At 34.0% G+C, this 18802-nt stretch overlaps 1 protein-coding gene across 3 annotated transcripts in view; it reads right to left on the bottom strand.

The window, feature by feature from the left end:
- Window positions 1–288: 288 nt before the first annotated feature.
- PPP2R5C (protein phosphatase 2 regulatory subunit B'gamma) overlaps window positions 289–18802 on the bottom strand; it is a 76608-nt gene continuing 58094 nt past the window's right edge. For all 3 annotated transcript variants that reach the window (XM_058857757.1, XM_058857904.1, XM_058857828.1), the window contains 9 exons: window positions 18574–18633; window positions 16543–16651; window positions 14389–14442; window positions 12590–12760; window positions 11914–12041; window positions 10282–10383; window positions 8316–8388; window positions 5922–6038; window positions 289–2961 (listed from right to left, as the gene is read on the bottom strand). In XM_058857757.1, coding sequence (XP_058713740.1) covers window positions 2830–2961; window positions 5922–6038; window positions 8316–8388; window positions 10282–10383; window positions 11914–12041; window positions 12590–12760; window positions 14389–14442; window positions 16543–16651; window positions 18574–18633 — 946 coding nt within the window. In that variant the 3' untranslated portion in view covers window positions 289–2829. The remainder of the gene's footprint in view (window positions 2962–5921; window positions 6039–8315; window positions 8389–10281; window positions 10384–11913; window positions 12042–12589; window positions 12761–14388; window positions 14443–16542; window positions 16652–18573; window positions 18634–18802) is intronic.

The following is an 18802-nucleotide window of genomic DNA, read 5'->3' as shown; positions in this document are numbered from 1 at the left end:
TCTGAACACATCCCCAAACACCTTGTGTTAAACTTAGTTTCATGATGAGCAAGTAAAATTCACATGTTCTTTATTTGTCCATATAATACACCTTTTTTTTTAAGTTTTAAAATTAGATAAAAGCATATTAAATGGCAGGTGTATGAAGTTCTTCAGAAACAATGCCAGAACAAAAAACTGAATTACAAAATGTTAAAAAATATGTAGGTACATTTGAACTTAACATTCCACTAACATATAATGTTACAGATACTGTCTAATGAAAAATAATTGTGCCACTTACCTATTTTTGCTGTTTCTAGGAACTTTTTATTCTGTACATAGGACGATTCTGTACAAAATATGAAGTCTACATTTTTATTACTTATTACCATAAAACAAGGTACAATGTATGTACAATATTAAAATGAAGCCATACTAAAGCCACACTAAAAAGACACTTGTAATATTACTTTTGACATTCCTGATGTACAGGTGTAATTTTGGAAAATGGGGGAAGGTATCAGACAGAACTTTATGAAGAACAACAGTCACCAAAATTCTACTTTAATTTTTCTTTTTATTTTGGATGTATTAGTTTTAGAATTGTTTAGTACAAGATTATACGAAATATATAAATATTGATAACAAACATGCTAAATGATTAGTGGTGATAAGATTTTGGAATATTGCCTAAGCAAATGTTCAGTGGCCCAAAATTTCAAATATGCCTTTATAGAGAACTTGAAGACTCTAAATTACCACAATGCTTCCCTTTTTGGTGAGTGTTTATCTTCAGTAAAGAAGAAAAATAAAATCTAGACAGTGAAAGATGTTCTTATACGTTGAGTATCACACAGTCAATCAAACACTGATATACAGTTGGGTTTTTTCCCCCCCCCTTGGATAACATAAGAATAATTCCTTTCAGCAATCTCTTGCACAGACATACTGAACACCCAAATCAAAGGTAACTGATAATCTACCAGCTAAAGATGGAAGTTCAAACAATGGTATATCAAAATACATAGACGTTGCTTTACACAATTAAAAAAGCACCCTTTTCCCCTCAAAAGTAGAAGGCATCTTTAAACTGTTTTTATGTAGTTTATCCTAATGGTAAAGCATTTTCTTTTTCAAGTTTTACAGGAAATGTTTTCAGACACAGTGGACATTCCACTTAAAGGTTGGGTTGGTCTTTAAATTTAGATGTTGTAAGCCAATATTTACCACTCACAATTTTCTTCCAATAGACAATGTAACAAATATTGGAAATTGAATGTTAAATGCAACCAACAAACAGCAGGCACTACATCTGCACAAGGTTACTATGAATGTCTGCTTTGAGAATATTTTTTTTATGGATGCAGGAGATGTTATACTTCCTTAAAAAGTAAAACAAAACTATTTTTAAAGAAGCCACATTTTTTATCTCTTTATGCATCAAGACATTAAACATTAAGTTATATCATGTTACTGCCAGAGACAAAAGAAACTAATCACCCATTTAGAATAGCAGAACACATTTCAAACAGCTTGTAAGCAGGATAAGTAAGTCAAAATACTGGCCACCCTGAGAGAAATCAAATATTGAAGACAAAGCACTATATTTTTAAAGAGATTTTTCCTCCCGTGCTTTTCCATCTACAACAAAAAGCTCATTACATGCAAGTAATCTTGTGGAATATATAGCAGCATTTGAAGATCATCAGCAACTCAGATGCATTTTCAGTTCACTTGTGAGGTGTATTTGCAGCACATGTGCTCTTTACAACAACAACAAAAATATTTTCACGGTAAAATTATGGTCACAATCTCCTCAGCTCTTAGACTCATTGAAAAAGAAGCAGTTTGTTTTTTTGTTTTTTTTTTTAAATTTTAATAAGCTTATGATGTTGTGTTCATCTTTCAGATAAAAACTAATGCAACTGAAATCACACATAGTATCTGCCACAGAATATTGAACTCCTAGAGCCCAAGAAAAATGCTGAGTATTAAAAGCTCAGATAAGGGAGAAAACAGTGAAAGAGTTACTTTATTGACTTGAAAAAACTTAAAATGAAATTTTATATTCAGTCTATTCCCAGTCATAGTAAACAAATTTTCATTTTAGGAAAAATTCTTCTACCAGTTCGTATCTGGAATACTGGTGCCATATTATACACTAAAGACTGGAAGATATGGCTTTAAATCTACATAAAGTATTAGGATGTGGTATATATAGATTATATATATATCTTTATCCTAAGTAAAAGAGAAATGAATTTACAGAATTCTTAGAAAGGAATGATGACTGAGGATTGTCATGAATGTTACCAGTTTGTAAGCCATGTTTTAGAATACGAAAGAATAATTGTATTTTCAAAACTGCTGGTATATAACAAGACAGCGATAATGTTGAAACAACTGTAAAGCTGAGAAATCCTAGAAAAAGCTTAATACTTGTATTTGAAATAAGTTTACTTTTGAAAACACACGTTTATCATTAGTACCAACTTTTGGTCATTCACGTATTTAGATGGAAAGATTATAGAATGCTTTTCTCAAATACGACTATAAAAACTGCACATTAACAGCTGGTTGGTACTATGACAACACCTCCAGGAAATTGTGTCCACTTGATTATAGTTAACCCAATATTCTGCAAATTAAACTGGGTAATTTACCATTGTTTGAACTACTAATCTTGAGCTGCATACTCTATTAAGTTATTGCCTACAGAAATGGGTTGAAGAAAGCTTTGACTTTGTGTGTAACTGATTGGTATGGCACAAAAAATTAAGTTCTACTGTAGAACTGAGTCCAGAAAAAAAAAACTTTTCCTCCAAAATAATATTTCACTGTAATAGTTTAATGCCCATCATGTGATATTAATTCATCAGCTCTGCAATGTGATTCCAAGGCTTTCATGGTATAGATATCCTGAGGCAGTTCTGACTTGCGTCGCACAAGAGGACGATCTTTTTTCTGATCTTTTTGTGCCTGAAATAAAAATAGAACAAAGTTAGCCAAACATACTAATTACTAAACATAACTTAAGAGTACTTCTTACACATCAGTATGCTCATTTAGCAAAAAAGAAATACAAAACATCTGGAAAGAAGTTTATACTTTCTCCTCCTTACCCTACAAGGTATGCAGTTCCAAGTATTAAAATCAATTTTTTTACTAAGAGGAAAACTAGAAACAACTATGAAATTCTAAGCTATCATGACATCACTACTGTTTTACCAATGCTCTCTCAAAACCAGACAATATTCCTAACAAAGTAGCTTTCAACTTCATACCCTTTGCTTGTTTATTTTTTTTTTCCCCTAGAAATAAATCCTTAAAAAAAAACCTGCCTGGTATTTACTTAGCCATTTATTTATTGGCATGTTCAAAGTTATTAAGTCACAGTGGTCCAATTTTATTGTGGCAGAGCATTCACTAAAAATGCTCACATTAGTCTCATACAGAAAAAAAATCCTGATCTACTTTCCTGACCTCTTTAATAGGGGCATTCTGCTACATTGCCAGCTTCTGGCATAAACCTTACTTTCACTGAAACTATATAGATCTTTACCTAGTTTCTCATTTCTGAAGTTTAATTTAAGAAACAAAGCTGACCTTTTGACTGCTCTTTTTTTTTCTCAACTGATAACTATAGTAGATCTTGTTTTAACATCAACTGCTGATGATACTTCACAAGGGATGTATTAATTGTCTGTCCAGTGTCTTCTCAAAGACTGATGCAGGAATGCTACCCACTACACCTGCTTTCTGCAATACTCTAATCCTTAATCAACTCTTTTCCTGCCTGATGGTCCAAACTTAACCATTCTCTTGCAGGCTTAGTTTTTATACTAATACTAATAATACTGCTAATAATTCCTGATTTAAGACATTCTATTAGCTCTGCTAGGACAGGACCTTTCTCTTTGAAAACTTGGCTTATCATCTTTTAGTTATCTCGCTTTTTGTACACTTTGTGAGCAAGGAAAGGGAAGAAAGCATGCACTTGGGAGAGACGGCTGTGGAACACTTGAGCGGTTCCAACTTTACTTTCAGAATTTTCTTTACTGTTTTTTTATTTTCTATTAGTTTCATTTTTTAGGTCTCCACCCTTTCTTACAATCGTGGAAGGTGGCAAATCAAGCTCACTCATAGGGATATGACGCAGTAGTTTTCCAGTTGGAAAGCCACCAATGAATCTGTATGCAGCCCAAACTTCATAGCCCATGAAGCTATAAAGAAATGAAGCTTAATTTCCTTGTAGAAATGAAGGTAAAACCTAGATGAGAGTCCTTGGTTTTAGTCTGGGCTGACATTACTGCTTCTGTATTCTATAATACTGGCCCAAATCTTCAAACTTCCAAGCAGCTGGGACTGGGAATTTTGTTCTTAACTTCCTGTCCCAACTACTAGCACAGAATTCTACTCTGGTTGCTTTTCTTCTAGGATTTATGTTGGAGCACTCAAGACTTAGGAAGTAGGAATTTTAGTGCTCTCTGGCCAGGATAGAAAGTGAACCATGGTCTCACAAACCCTAAGAAAATAGTTAAGTACTAGGAAATAGCCCAGTCAAAGATGGACACTATGATCAACACAACTATAAATTAAGCAGTACTCATTTTTCTAAATAATTTTGTATGCACCTTTCTCCATTAGAACTGGTTTTAGGCTATGAAGCAAGTGAAAGGAGGCCCCTTTCTCCCTCAAGTGGGCCTGGCTAAGCTATCCAAGGTATGAAGAAAGGCAGAGGTTAAGAAAGTTTATTCAGCCCAGTGCTCCTCATGGACTAGCTCTATCCATCATTCCCATTCAGGGGAATGGTATTCTTGTTCATTGTCCTGGAGAGGGATGTAATTCAGCCACAAAGATTTACATGTAATACACAGGGATCTACAACATACGTAAGTGTTTAAATAACAGCAATCCCTGAGTGTGCCTCAGAGGTATTCCAGCATTTCTTTAACTCAAACCTTCACCCAAAATGCCACATAACAAATAATAAGTAAAAGATAATCTTGCAGGATGACACTGGAATTTTAACACAGTAATTTAGGAGGTTAGGTTGACCACATGCTTATTTTTATAAATGTCTTATTAGATACATTGGTTCAAGTTAACAGACTTTATCTCCAAACTCAACTGTTTTTTTCTGGGTCCATTTCTCCAGTCTTACTTAGGTGGATTTAGACAGATTTATAGTACTATATAGCAGATATTCCTTCCAGAAATCTTAGTGATGCTGCAATGTTACCTGGCATCTCTCCATTTTCAACCAGCTCCAAGTTGAAATCTCTAGTTTGAACATTGGTATTATAATTCCACTTAACAGATGTTAAATTAAAGAGATATGAATATTACTGAGCATTAGCTAAAGACAAAAGGATAGAAATGACCTCGAGAGCTGTCACCCTGCAGTGGGTAATGGAACCTGACAGATGGTGGACTGAGGAAGAAGACAGAAGAGTGGGCACTTTACATATTTTTTTTAAAAAACACAAGAGCTTTAATCACTATGAAGGCTCTGAATAACAAATAAAAATGTATAAAATATAGTCAGATTCTAGTACTGACAAGCTTTTCTTATGAAAAATCAAAACCCTTATATAGAGAATAGAACATGATGTTGTAGATTTTAGCTATAGCTCTCACTATCCTTAAAGCATCATCATTGTTCTCATGACACAAAAAGCTATTCCTAAGTGAAAATAAAAACGAAGTTTCTGAGAAGAACCCTTAAAAGAGACTACCTGGCATATTCACAGGCATTAGAAACATAACACTATTTCTGGCTGCTACGCTATCACTTGAAAGTAGCAGCCCTGATGAAGTGTATTACTACAGAACAAATGGTAACTGGGCTGAAAATACAAGTCAAGTTTTTGATTAAGAGTCACTTAAAGACATTAGCTCATAAATTGGAATACTTTGCTATCTTCACAAGGCTTTACCTGACAAGCCTCTTCTTTCACTGTCTTTTTCAGCGTCTGCAAATCTTCAATTAAAGGCCCGTCTGTTTCCATTGCAACAGGACTGTTCAGCAAACTCGTGTCACTGTATGTTGGGTACTAATAAAATGCAAAATGTTAAAATAATCATTCTTAGTCATAATAATTAAATACTAGGAGTGTATTTGAACATTTGAATAATATGACTAGTTATTTGAGACTAACTTCAATATTTTATGCTTCCAGGGACTAAGTAATAGATTTTAGAAGGGAACTCTGATACTTTCACACCTGGCAAAAATATGCTGCTGAAAAATGCAGTTAGCATTGAAAAAAAAAAAAAAAGGTTTGATTATCTGAGACTCAATTATCAAACACTTAGATTTTGTCAGTATTGCATGTCTACTCTGGCAATCAGTTATCTGAAACTTTATTAATATAAGGGTCAAGTGTTCTGTGAACAATGTAGTAATCCATACACAATCATTTTATTTGCTGATGCAATTTTGTATTGGAAGAGAAAATACACTGTTAGAAGACCAAACTTACCTAATATACAGTTAATATAATTTCAAAGCAAAATATTAAACTTTTCTGTCTTTGGAAAGTGGAACAATTATAAAAATATTTTATTAATTAAAATATTTGTTGTCCAATAATCTCAGTATGTCAGATCTTATTTTAATTTAGATTAAGTGTATAGTTTTGAGTTTAGAACTTATTTACATGCACACACAGACGTTTTCATCAGATTTTCCTCATAAATATTTTGGTATCTGAGTGTACCAATAACTTAATGTAGATGAGAATAAATTAAAAAAACACCCTCAAAGCAAGGATTTAACAAATATAATGATTTAAAATCTTAAATTGTACTTTTGTGACATGCAGAATCAGGAACAGCTCTGAACAACAAAAACCATCAGTCATTAGACAAACTAAAAAGTTAGAAGACATTCCAGGAAAAAAGAAACTCCTAAAAATCCATTATCTAGAGCATTAAAAGCATTTATATCCTTATGTCAATTCAGTGCATTCAGTAATTTTTATTTTAAGTTTCTTCCAACTATTAGCTTTCTTCAAGCAGACTGCAGAACATACAGATGGTGTCAACTGGTATCAGAAAATGTATTTACAGAAAGTTCCTTGGAAAGAAAAGGAAATTGGTACTGCAGAACTCTGAATTTTTCCACAACCCAATCCACTTTTTTAGCCAAACATGTAATAGCTCATCTTTTGTGATAGCAAATGACCATGTATATCAAGTACTCTTCAAGCAAGGCTTTTGTATAATTTATGTCATTAGAGAAATATTTTGTCACTTAAAGACAATTATTGCATTCATATAAATAGCCCTTTTTGATTCAATTAGTTGATCTGTTGTCAACTGACATTTTATTAACTTTAATAGATTTTACTTAAGCATTTAGTAATTGTTCCCTGACAAATGACCCAAGAGGAAAAAACCATTTATGAATTTCCTCTTCTTAGAGAAAGAGATTACCTCATACTTTGTTTTAAAATAGCACTGAGATCAGAAAGTGTCCCACTTCTGTTTACAGAGTATCATTTCTCCCTCTTCCACCACTTTAAACTCATCTAGATGGTGTTGGAAATATACAGTTGGAAATATACATTAAGTTTCTTGCTATAGTATAATAAAATTCTGGCTGCAAAGTAATTTAAATTGTTCATACCAGAAAACTGCATGATTGAGACAAAGGAAAACTGGCAGCAATCTCCAAGCAAATGAAGGGGATGGGGGTGGGGAACCCAAGCCAAACCATTTCCTTCTCCCGTAATTTCAAAATACAATGAATAGTCTAAAGGACCTTTGTTTCTTTATCATAATTCGAGTCATATCAAGTAATGCCGGACCGGATGTTTCCCTTTAGGAAAGGCCTGAGGAGCAGGTTCACCAGCAGACTGGCCCAGTGCAAGTATGAGAACGAATGCATCAGACAAGAATTATTTTACATTATTTTAATCCATTTGACACAAAGGAAAACTGACCAGTCAAAACTCACAGTTTGCAGAAAGATCTCTTTTGTAATATATTGTTTGCAAAACAGCTTTTCAAGAGAAACCAATTATGGCCTCTCTATATTTTTCCATAATTTTGCACAATAACTTGTCAAACCGCAATATGGTATAAGTCCTATTATAAGGAAAGGAAAAAGTACTTCATATCATACTTTTCAGAAGCCTTTTTTTAAAAAAAATAATTACTTGCACAAGAGAAAGGTTACAAATTTGAAAAGTACTTTTATTGTGTATCTTTCATAATACAGTTGGTGAAATTCCTTTATTTCCATGATCAGTCAGACCTGCTTTCCCCACTGATATTTAACAAAATTAGAGTATTTAAACATGATCATGTTAATCTTTTCTAAATACCTGGGGATTTGATTTGGCTAGATTTTCTATTTTAACCCATGCTTCTTCCCGTTCCTTCAATTTTAGCTTCTCTCTGAAAAAAAAATCATACAGAAGTAAAAGAATTCAACAAAATAAATTATTTAGCTATACCTGTTTGAGTCTACTGCCCAAAACACCACTGTTGAGGATAATTTGCATCAGATCAATACTGCATGATTTCAAATCAACATTAAAAGGGAAAAACCTCAAGATTTTCTCATGAAAGCAACAAACTGGCTGACACCAGTTTATCCTTAGAACGTGTACATTGCTAAAAGTAAAAATTAAAACAAAAAGAAGGTTTGATCTAGGCTGAAAGCATATTTGTGTTTTATTTATACTAATTAGAATTCTATATTGGTAAATAAAAAGTCCAGAACTGAAAATGAAAAAGGCAGAGATTTTTACTTGTCAGCCCCATGGCTTCAGGTAATAGGGTAAAGGAAAAGGCACCAGAGACATTTTGAACTGAACTCTAACAGAGAAGTAGCAACAAAACCGTGCTCATTCTAGGGAGTAACAAGCCCAGAGAGATGACAAAAATGCCTTTTTTTTTCTCTTTTTTAAATAAAGTAGAAAAAGTTTGTCTTCTTATGCATAATGAAATTTTAAAATGTAAAGTCTAGGGGTTGTTTATGGTTCTTTCTTACAAATAAACATCTTCTTGCAGAGACTAGAATGATCACCTGTCTTTGAATGCTGGTAGAATTTAAAAGAATTTCAAGAGTTTTTAAAATTTTTAAAGACTTTTAAGACTGCTAAAAATGCTCTCAGTGCACAGAGCAGATGATCCAAATGTCAAGAAAAAAAAAAGAAGAGCAGTTATATACAAGGACATACACAATTTGCCTCCAGCTCTCAATTAAGTTAATTCAAGATGGGAAGTAGGAACCCTTTAACCATCCCACTTTTCAGTTCTTATGTGGTGAGAGATTTTTTATTTTGGTTTTGGTGTTACCAGCTCATCGCTCAGCACTCTGCTTCAGTTCACACTCAGAACATCACACAAAAAATTCCCAAAAATCAGAGAAGAAAATATTTGATTTCTCATTTAAAAGGGGTTCCACTTACGTGCAATGAGAGAAAAGAGAATTACAGTCTTTTATTGAAGAGCCAATATTCACATTTTGTAATCTATAAACACATACCTTAAGAATTTGTTACAGTACAAGCTTATTTCTTCTTGAATTCTAATAAGGAACTTCAAAACTTGGACAAATCAATCTACATTGAGAATTTGTGCTACTTCCGGTATATCAGTTTAAAATAGGTGTCTAATCTGAAGCACTACTTGAAAGAATCCCTGTTAACTTTGAAATTTAAAGTGAAATTCAAATCCAGATATTTTCAGTACCTATTAACTGCTTCCAGCCCCTAAAATGAGACCCAAACCATTAATACTTCTGACTTTTCTATCTCATTTTAGCAGGATTCTTCCATCAAATAAAATCTGTACTAGAGACTTGCACTACAGTAGAATAACAACTTGATTTCAGGTAACTTTTATAATAATATGAATATACGCTAACACACAATGCAGTGCTGAAAAATACTGGCAAAGTATTTTGGGGCAAACTGAGTGACAACATGAAAGGAAGTAACACTGGGTAAATAAAGCATGCAAAAATAAACACAGGATGTGAACTAAACTGTTTAACAGATCCTCTGCACTGGGCTCCACCATTAGCAGTGTCCCCCTCAAAAACGTAAGTTTTTACGAAGATGGTAACCCCAGAAGTATTAGGTCTAGGCCTACATGAGACACCTTATTGTTACGAAGATTCTCAGTTCACATATAAGAAGCAGTTTCCGCAAGTCAACTTTGAGACTGCTGTACTGGAATCAAATGGGCAACTTCCCACTAATGACACAGTGTTTTTTCAGAGCTAAAGCACTCTGAACAAATTACTCAAGAACAGACAGACACACTGACGTGAAAACTTACTTCAGTTTTTCTGCTTTAAATTGCTGTGTGCAGTCATCGAACAGTTTTTGGTTCATCTCCATGAAGAGTTTCAGAGCATTGTATATCAAGCCATGTATTGTCCTATAAGTAAAACTTCTGGGTGAAACTCAGAGTACTTTAAACTTTGAAATCTACTTTTTCTGGTCAACAGTAGCCAATAGCCTACATAACTGGAAAATTACATCATTTCAGAATAAGTGGAAACAAAATTAATTAGTGGAAGTTTCAATTTACCCACAAGAGCCCTAACACAAGTACTAGAATTACCAACTTTGAATGCAGTTTTTTTATTTGTAGTACTAGTCATCACTTACACTTCTGACGTTTGAACTTCACTCTTAACACTATGTGTATCAATAGAGGGCTAGTTGTGAAATTTGGTAGCTGACACTAATCTGTAACAGTTATTAGAGAAAATGCAGTATGACATTAAAGATCTTGATGTAAGTAACTCACTGGCAACTGATAAATTCAAGAAAAAAAGAGTTAGTGATTAAAAGGAGTGTAAAAAAGACCCCATTCCTTTAGAAAACTGCCACACAGCAAAAACAATTATGCCAGAACTCTTTAGAAATGTGTTAGAAAAGTAAAGTTGAAAATGTCACAAAAATTACACAAAACCAATCTGCTTTATGAGGCGTTTTTACAGATTAATTTACAGTTCCAGGCTATAATGTACTGCTGCTCAAAAAGCAATCTGTTAAATGATTGTATTGTATATGGAATTACAAGTAAGAGTGCAGCTGTACTGGGTAGCATGACTTTTGCTCAGAATAAAATGAATGCATGACCTTGAAAGTCAGAAAAAACCAACCAACAACAACCCACATTTACTATGTACAATTGCATCACTGAATTGGAATTTTATTAATGAGTACATTAATTGTTACTGCTTGCACCCAGCGACAGTAAGCAACCATTTCAACATCATTTTATTTTCCATTTCTTTCCCAGTGCTTAATTGCAGACTGATTACTCATTCTTGGCCAGCCCATCAGCAGTCCTCAATTCACAGCTAGAGCCAGACTGGGATACTGTCACCATCCCAGCAGTTGCACAATGGCTCAAATAAAGAGGCACTTTACAATGGAACAGCTGCAGAAGGGAACTGACCAGGACTGTTTTCATGCGTAAGTACTACGATATTGTGGGGGAAAAAAATGAAAATAATCAATGGAGAAAGAAGAAAAGAAAGCAGTAAACAAAAAGAAAATAAAAAGAAAGGGAAAAAATGATCTGATCTACAAGACATTTCACTATAATGCAGAAGAAATGCAAATCAGCAAATAGGTTAGTGATCAGAAATCAAAGTTAGTCTTTAGAAATATCTGAACTACAGATGAATGCCAAATTTACTCCATATTTATAGAAGAATGTCATAGATTAGATGCACTAAAATACTCTTTCTTGTTTAATTAAAACAGGAAAAACTATCTTCCACAGTTCTTAATACTTCCTAAAAATTGACAACAGGAGTCTCTTTATCCAGCAACTTCAATGTCACAGAATAAACAGCTCAACACTGTTAAACTACCAACTCACAGATCTGAACTCTTAAAATTAGAACTACACATAAGTGAAGTAACAGAAATTTGTACAAGTGTTTCTTACTTATTCCAATGCGTCTTTGAATTCCGGTACAAGGATGGAAACATGATGGGTAAAATCTTTGCTGCATTATCACTAATTAAACTCATAATATATTCATTATTCCAGTAGTATAATGCTCGCTCTGCAACCTAAGACGACATGAAAAAAGGAACACTTCTTCAATCTCTCACAGAGCAAATAATTACAACATTTGGCAAATATAAGGGAAAGGTAAGAAAAGTTGCAACTCAGACTTGGATTTTTTAGTGCTAATGAGAGTCACGGAGCTGATGGAAAGAGAGACAGAAAAACTGTTTTTTTCCTTGCTAGGGACATGATTCAATCTATAACCCAAGAACTCTGAAATTCAAGAAAAGAAATGTTTTCCAAAAGAACAAGCATTTGCAGAACTTGTATTACAAGTAATGAAACGCAAACACTGTACTGGAAGGGTTCAGGTACTTCTGAAAATACTGAGTTTTTCAGCTTTTTTATCTTAAGCATAACACTGAAGTGAATCACCCAAGATGAATGCACATATTGCACTATCAAAAATAAACGGTAATGTTTGGATCCCTGCAACTTGACACAGAATTGAAGACTTCTTTGCAAGAAGTAAAATTCACTATGTGAATAATACATTACACGTCTGCTTTACGAAAATTCTGGTATCACTGTATGTGTAGTAAATACAGACCTGAAAGTGTGGACTGGACACACATTTGGCTAGCTGTCTGAAGAGAGGTTCCATAACTTTAACAAATTCAGATGGTTCAATAACATCTAAAATTTCTTCTAGTTCATTTAAAAACATGACTTCTTTTGGACTGTGAGTCTTTGGCCAGTATTTCAGCAGTGCCATTACCACCTACAGAAAGAAAGATAACCATTAATTGGTCTAAACTCACTTCTTCAGAAAATTAAGTTATACATCTAAAAGACATGTTCAAAAATAATAATCAACATACTAGAGGAAAAAACCTAACATCTAACTTAATATGATCAAAGTGAAAATTTACTACTTCATTATCAGGAAAATGACTCGCCACATAAGTGACAGCAGTCTCTACCTTAAATCTCTGCCTTTTCGGGGATGTAATCCAAAACACAAGCAATTAAATTCTATCAATATATTTTAACAAAGTATTTACTATAAATGTCTGAATTGACAGGTGACCAACTACTCCAGATACATTGCTCTTAAACTTTGATTTGGCCATCTTATTATAATCTTAGTCTTAACTTTCTTCATGATTAATACATTATTTACCTAGCTTCCATACCTATCAAACCATGAACACTCAAAACACCATTTTTTGGTTCTATGATTTTTAAATATAAAAGCTGTAAGCAACATTTAATATCATCACTGACAAGACAACTTAGACAAATGAGCACTTCTTTCACATATATATTATTTAATCATGAAAGCAGACCTCAATGAAGCTTTGGTTAATATACATAGACTTAAAAAAAAAAATTTCTCAAAAAGTCTCATGTGGCAATTATAAGGGGGAGCAAAGCATTTAAATTTCAAAGGACTAGCATCCTTTGAAGAGGAACTTAGTACTTTGCTGATGTGTGTGCTAAGTTTTTAAAGAAAGTTGTAATCACATACTAATTTGGCATCAAAAAAGGAAACAAACTTGGTTGCATTATTAGTTTAGATTTCTACTAGGAATTATGCAATATCCTATCTGATGTCTGGAAGAAAGCTAATAAAACAAGATCTCATGCAGTACAAATGATAGAATGTATGACATGTGCTGTCTTATTAAATATTAAAAGCTCCAGTTAGAAGAGAACTCTTGCTCAGGTGCCTACTTCCATTTGTTCCAAGAAATTTCAAGAAATTTTCAAGAAAATTTCAAGTTTAATTTCACAATGGAAATGGTCATAAACTAATAATGTGCACTTTTGTTAGCAGCAATTGTTTTATTGATATACTGATTAAAAAGATTAGTTCTCACCTACTTGATAATGGGTGTAACGAAACAAACCACTAGACACTATAGAGGACAGTTAAAATTATTCATCTATGCAGTTATGTGCAGCCAGACCAAAGTCTGATTTTGTCCAAGGCTCGTAGACATGAACAGGATCTGATTTAAAACCCTTGCACCAATAGGTAGCTGTGTGTCAGAAACCTGTGTTCCATCATAACATCCATCTCTCACCAGAGCACACTTCAGGCAAGCTAATTTCTGACTAAACTGCTCCCGGATCCACCACCTCCTATCTCCTCAGCCAGAACAAAATAAGCAGAATAAAATCTGGTCTCTTTGTAAGACCTATACTATTAATGTTGTTTTGATTAGTTCGGGATATTCCAAACAACTGTTGGAAAAAACTGAATTTGACAGATCAAAATGGTTAAATATTTGACTCAAATATAAACAGTTACAAATAAATGGTTCCCCAAACCTCCTTCAACAGTCTACAGATGTAATGTATATTAACAGTTCAAAATATGTAATAATAGCAAAATAAACTTACCGGTTCTGTAAGTGTGCTGTCCTTTTCTAAAAACTGAACTACACAGTACGCCAGCTTTGGTAAAAGAAAAAGAGTTTTTATAATTCTCACTATGAAACTGAACACATTTTGAAATCACTAGCGTAAGTCAAGAACAATTTTGAATGCTTCAAATAAAATACAAGTTTTTTCTGTAATTTAAAAAATTTAAAATTTAGAAACTTACTTTTTAACAGACAACTTAAACAGAAGGGTAAATAGGCTTTAGCAACTCTTTCCAACCTTTGCAAGTCTGTCCTCACCTTCTTCTGTGTTACAATATAGACACACGACTTGATGGGGTTTTTTTAGACCTAGTATTTTGCATTTCATCACACTTCATCTTTTCAAATATGGGATTTAAAAGTCATGACCTTGTCCTCTAGAATGCTTTCCACTAACATTTTGGTGTCCCATGCTGATTGATTAAGTGTTTTCTATTTCACAACCTGAATTAGATAAAAGTGCATTGAACACTGTAAATCTTGGGATTTTTTATATATCACAACTAATGATAACTATATGCCTATCAATGTAAGCAGATGCAACCTGAGGCTGAATTACAGTATGTACCAACTGCAATGCTGAAAATGAGACTGTCCACCTGTGCCTAAATAGTCAAATATTACATCCCTTTCACTCCAGAAGCCAACAATCCCAAAGTAAGTGGGGAGATCACTGCTCATCTCACAGACTGTTTAATCATCTTCCTAAAGACTCTCCATTTATTGAAGTCCAGCTGATGACCCCATTCTTTCCTTTTTTTGATGATTCCTACGAGGAATGCCCCATGGTAATTTGAGGAATGTACTGAGATGACTACAGCTGCTGTTCTTCCCTATTCTACAGTAAATTTGATTTAACACAAAAATTAACTTTCTCCATGTATGTCTTTAGCAGCCAATCTTTCTATCTGCCATCGTTTCAATGTGAATTTTTATCTACTCCGGTGTTTCACACACTAAACCCACTTGAGCTACTTTTCCACTTCATTCAGCAGGACATGTAAGAGGCATCCCCACGTCACTACCCTGTTTTTACTGATGCTGAACAGCAATGCAAGTTAGCTGAAGGTTTTGGACAATTAGTTTGTGAATTAAGGGGAACAGATAAAGAACAATATGTCTCAGGTCAGTAATAAAGCTGGTGATCACAGGTATCTGTTCTAGCTGAAATACAAAAGGTCTTGCTGTTCACACTCCAACAGGTTTTGTTCACAGCATTAGAAAATAAAAAATAAATTTTGAAATGGGAGGTATTTTATTCTATTACTTCAACAGCAACTGACACAAGCCATCGAAGACATGATGCAAAGCAAATGTTTACAAGCATCTCTCATCATTAGAGAATTTTAATTATAGAAAAGGTATTAAAAGATACAAATCGTTAGTAATTTTATTCCAATAAATGGTACTTAGAACTCGGGAATACTGAAACTACATAGTAAATATTGAACTTTCAAATTAAAAACCCAGAAGTTGTGTAACAATCTCACACAGAAAATTTCAGCATATCACAACAATACTGTATTTTCTCTCACACTGTATGATTTCTCACTCCTATAGAAATTCTGAATGGCACTAAATTTAGCACAGAAAAGATACAGATGGTTTAGAAGTACGATACAATTCAGAAGCCCCCTTTTTTTCTGTGTATTTCTGTAAGAATCTATTGAATTAAATAATGATGTCCTACTAAATTCCCAATTCCTTTCAAAACACCAACAAACTGAATTTAGCTGAATTGCTTCATGTAATTTAGAATAAAGTGTTTATAAATGCCATTCATTAAAACCATACTTTTCTGCAATTTTTTAATGTCTAAACATTGCAGACAAGATAAAGAATCCTGTATCAATAAATACTAAGAACTCTCATATTAACCATCTACTACATGTGTTTCATCTATAAACACTATAGTGGTTTCAAAAAGGTATTACTGTATACACAGGTGTTTTTTTTATTTTTCTATTGACAAGCATTATAGGCATATGTATTAATGTAATTTCCCCCAGGCCGGTTAGCAGGGTAGTTTTGGAGCTTAGAACAAAATTCACAGCAGACTTACTCAAGTCTGCCAACCTCTTCAAGCAAGGTTACTTAAACACTAATATGAAAAACACCAAGCAAAACTTACCTGTGGATGATAGACACTGAGTGATTTCACTTTGTGCAATGGTAACAAAACCTTCAATAGGAATATTTTGTGCTCTTCTTTTAATGGTAAGGCAAATCCATTAATTATGCTGCCAGGGAAAGAAATTCAAGAATAAGGATCAGTAATTATATAGAAGTCTGCACTAATGTACAGGATATACAAGAATTCTTGGGCTTATTTCCTAATATTTACAAACAAATAGAACAGTCAAATCAACCTCTGTCCGTATCTTAACCAAGTTTTTAGAAGTCTCAAATTCTTCCTCCAAGCTGCACAGAACTGTACCTACAGTTTAGACTTCACCCTTCACTATGAACTACTCACTGTTTCAAAGCTTTGAATACACATCTCTCCCAGCTTCTTCATGGCATTAACAAGTGAAACAGACTGGATATAGAAGAGAGAATCCAGGAGAGCAGACAAGTCAAAATATGACTTCTGCTTAACAGTATTTCTGCAAGGCCCTGGAGAACAACCAAACAGCATCCCAACACAAGACATCCCAGTTACAGCTGAGTGCAGATGTAGCTCAGTACTGGGTTAACGGTACCTTTATCTAAAACCACAGTATTAGAACAAGAAGCTCTGTGCTAACAACGTGCTCGGTGAAACTTCTTAACAGACTGGATGAATAACCAATACAGAAGAGTTACAGCACAGAAGCCTCATTGAGCTATTAGAAATTTTGATTTGGAAGCCTGAGGGGGTAAAAAATCTCCAAACCAAACCAACATCGCTTTTAAATTTGCAATACTTAAAGCTAACCTAACAAAACCAAGAATGAAAAAGCTGGTGACGCAGTAACCATTTGGAAGATTTAGCTCCATATTCTAGCACTTAAACTTTATAGTTTTCATGATGAGCTTTGATGAGTGTTACTGAACATAGTGTGTTGAAGTAATCATGGACATGTAACTCCTTTACTCACTGGACATTTAATTGAAAATTAAAGAACTACTCTGGGCGAGCATGTAGACCTAGGAAATTTGAAACATATTTCAAATTTCAACAGTCTTCTGGGGTGCATTAGAAGCCAGTAAGTTGAGGTAAGTAATCCTTCACCTCTGCTCAGCCCTGACATCTGGTGTTTGTGTCCAGGACATGAAGGATGCAGACATACTGGAGGGAGTCCAGTAAAGTTCAGTGAGGAGGCTGGAGCATCTGACATACACAGAGAGGCTGAAAAAACTGTTTAGTTAGAAGCAGAGAAGGCTCAGGGGGATCTCACCCATGTGTACAAACTACATGAACGGATGGTGTGAAGAGTGAGACTCTTCTTGGCAATGTGCATTGAAAGGACAAGAGACAAACTGAAAGACAGGGTACTTAATTCAAAGACAAGAAAAAACCTTTTTTTATTGAGTGTGGTCAAACCTGTTGCCCAGAAAGGTTGTGGGGGGGGGTCTTCATCCTTGGAGATAAATGAAGCCTGACCAGACATAACCCTGAGCAACCAGCTCCTGCTGATCTGTTACTTTCAATGTGCAAAGATATGGAAATACCACAAGGTAATCCTAACTGAGCTTTTGCAGAGTATTAATGCATAAAAATATGCCAACAGCTTGCACATGGATTACAGAAAACAGTTAATAAAAAACTCACTAGTTTCAATGAGGCTATCAGCTTTAAATTGTAAAATTTTAGTGTCAAAGGCTTACAGATACATCACCGAAGTCTGAGAAATTATAGTTAGCAAAATGAGGTTTCTGAAGTTTCACAATCTGTGCTTCCTTTGTTTACCCAATATGTGTTCAGTGAAGAATTTTTAATAAATTTCAACTCACTGCATTCTACTGACAGCTGCTTTACAACTAATGTTAATTGCAAGGATCCTAAGCAGAAAACAAGACTTAAAAAATAGGATTACAAAAACTGCCATATCCCAAAACATAGCCACAAGGTTCAAATTTTTCCTGTTTCTACAATCTTACACAAAAACCACTTGATTTTTGAAAAAAAATCTTACTCTTAAAACCAAGTGAGTTTAATTAAACAAAACCTGCAACTTACCTTCCCAGTATTTCCAGTAATTCTGCTATGCCATTGTGATGTTCTGTTTCATAAATAAACCTAAATAAATGAAATATTTTATTGGAATACTGCTGAAGAGAAATATGAATCTATATACCAAGAGCCCCATCTAACATTACAGGCAGCCTTGATCCCAAATATTTTAGTCACTCAGTAAAAGGAAAGCAGAGAGACATAGTGGAAAAGAAACTTTGTGGAAACAAAAATC

Source organism: Poecile atricapillus, chromosome 1, assembly GCF_030490865.1.
Source record: "Poecile atricapillus isolate bPoeAtr1 chromosome 1, bPoeAtr1.hap1, whole genome shotgun sequence".
In the NCBI taxonomy this organism is placed as follows: Eukaryota; Metazoa; Chordata; class Aves; order Passeriformes; family Paridae; genus Poecile; species Poecile atricapillus.
This window is presented reverse-complemented; position numbering and strand designations above follow the sequence as displayed.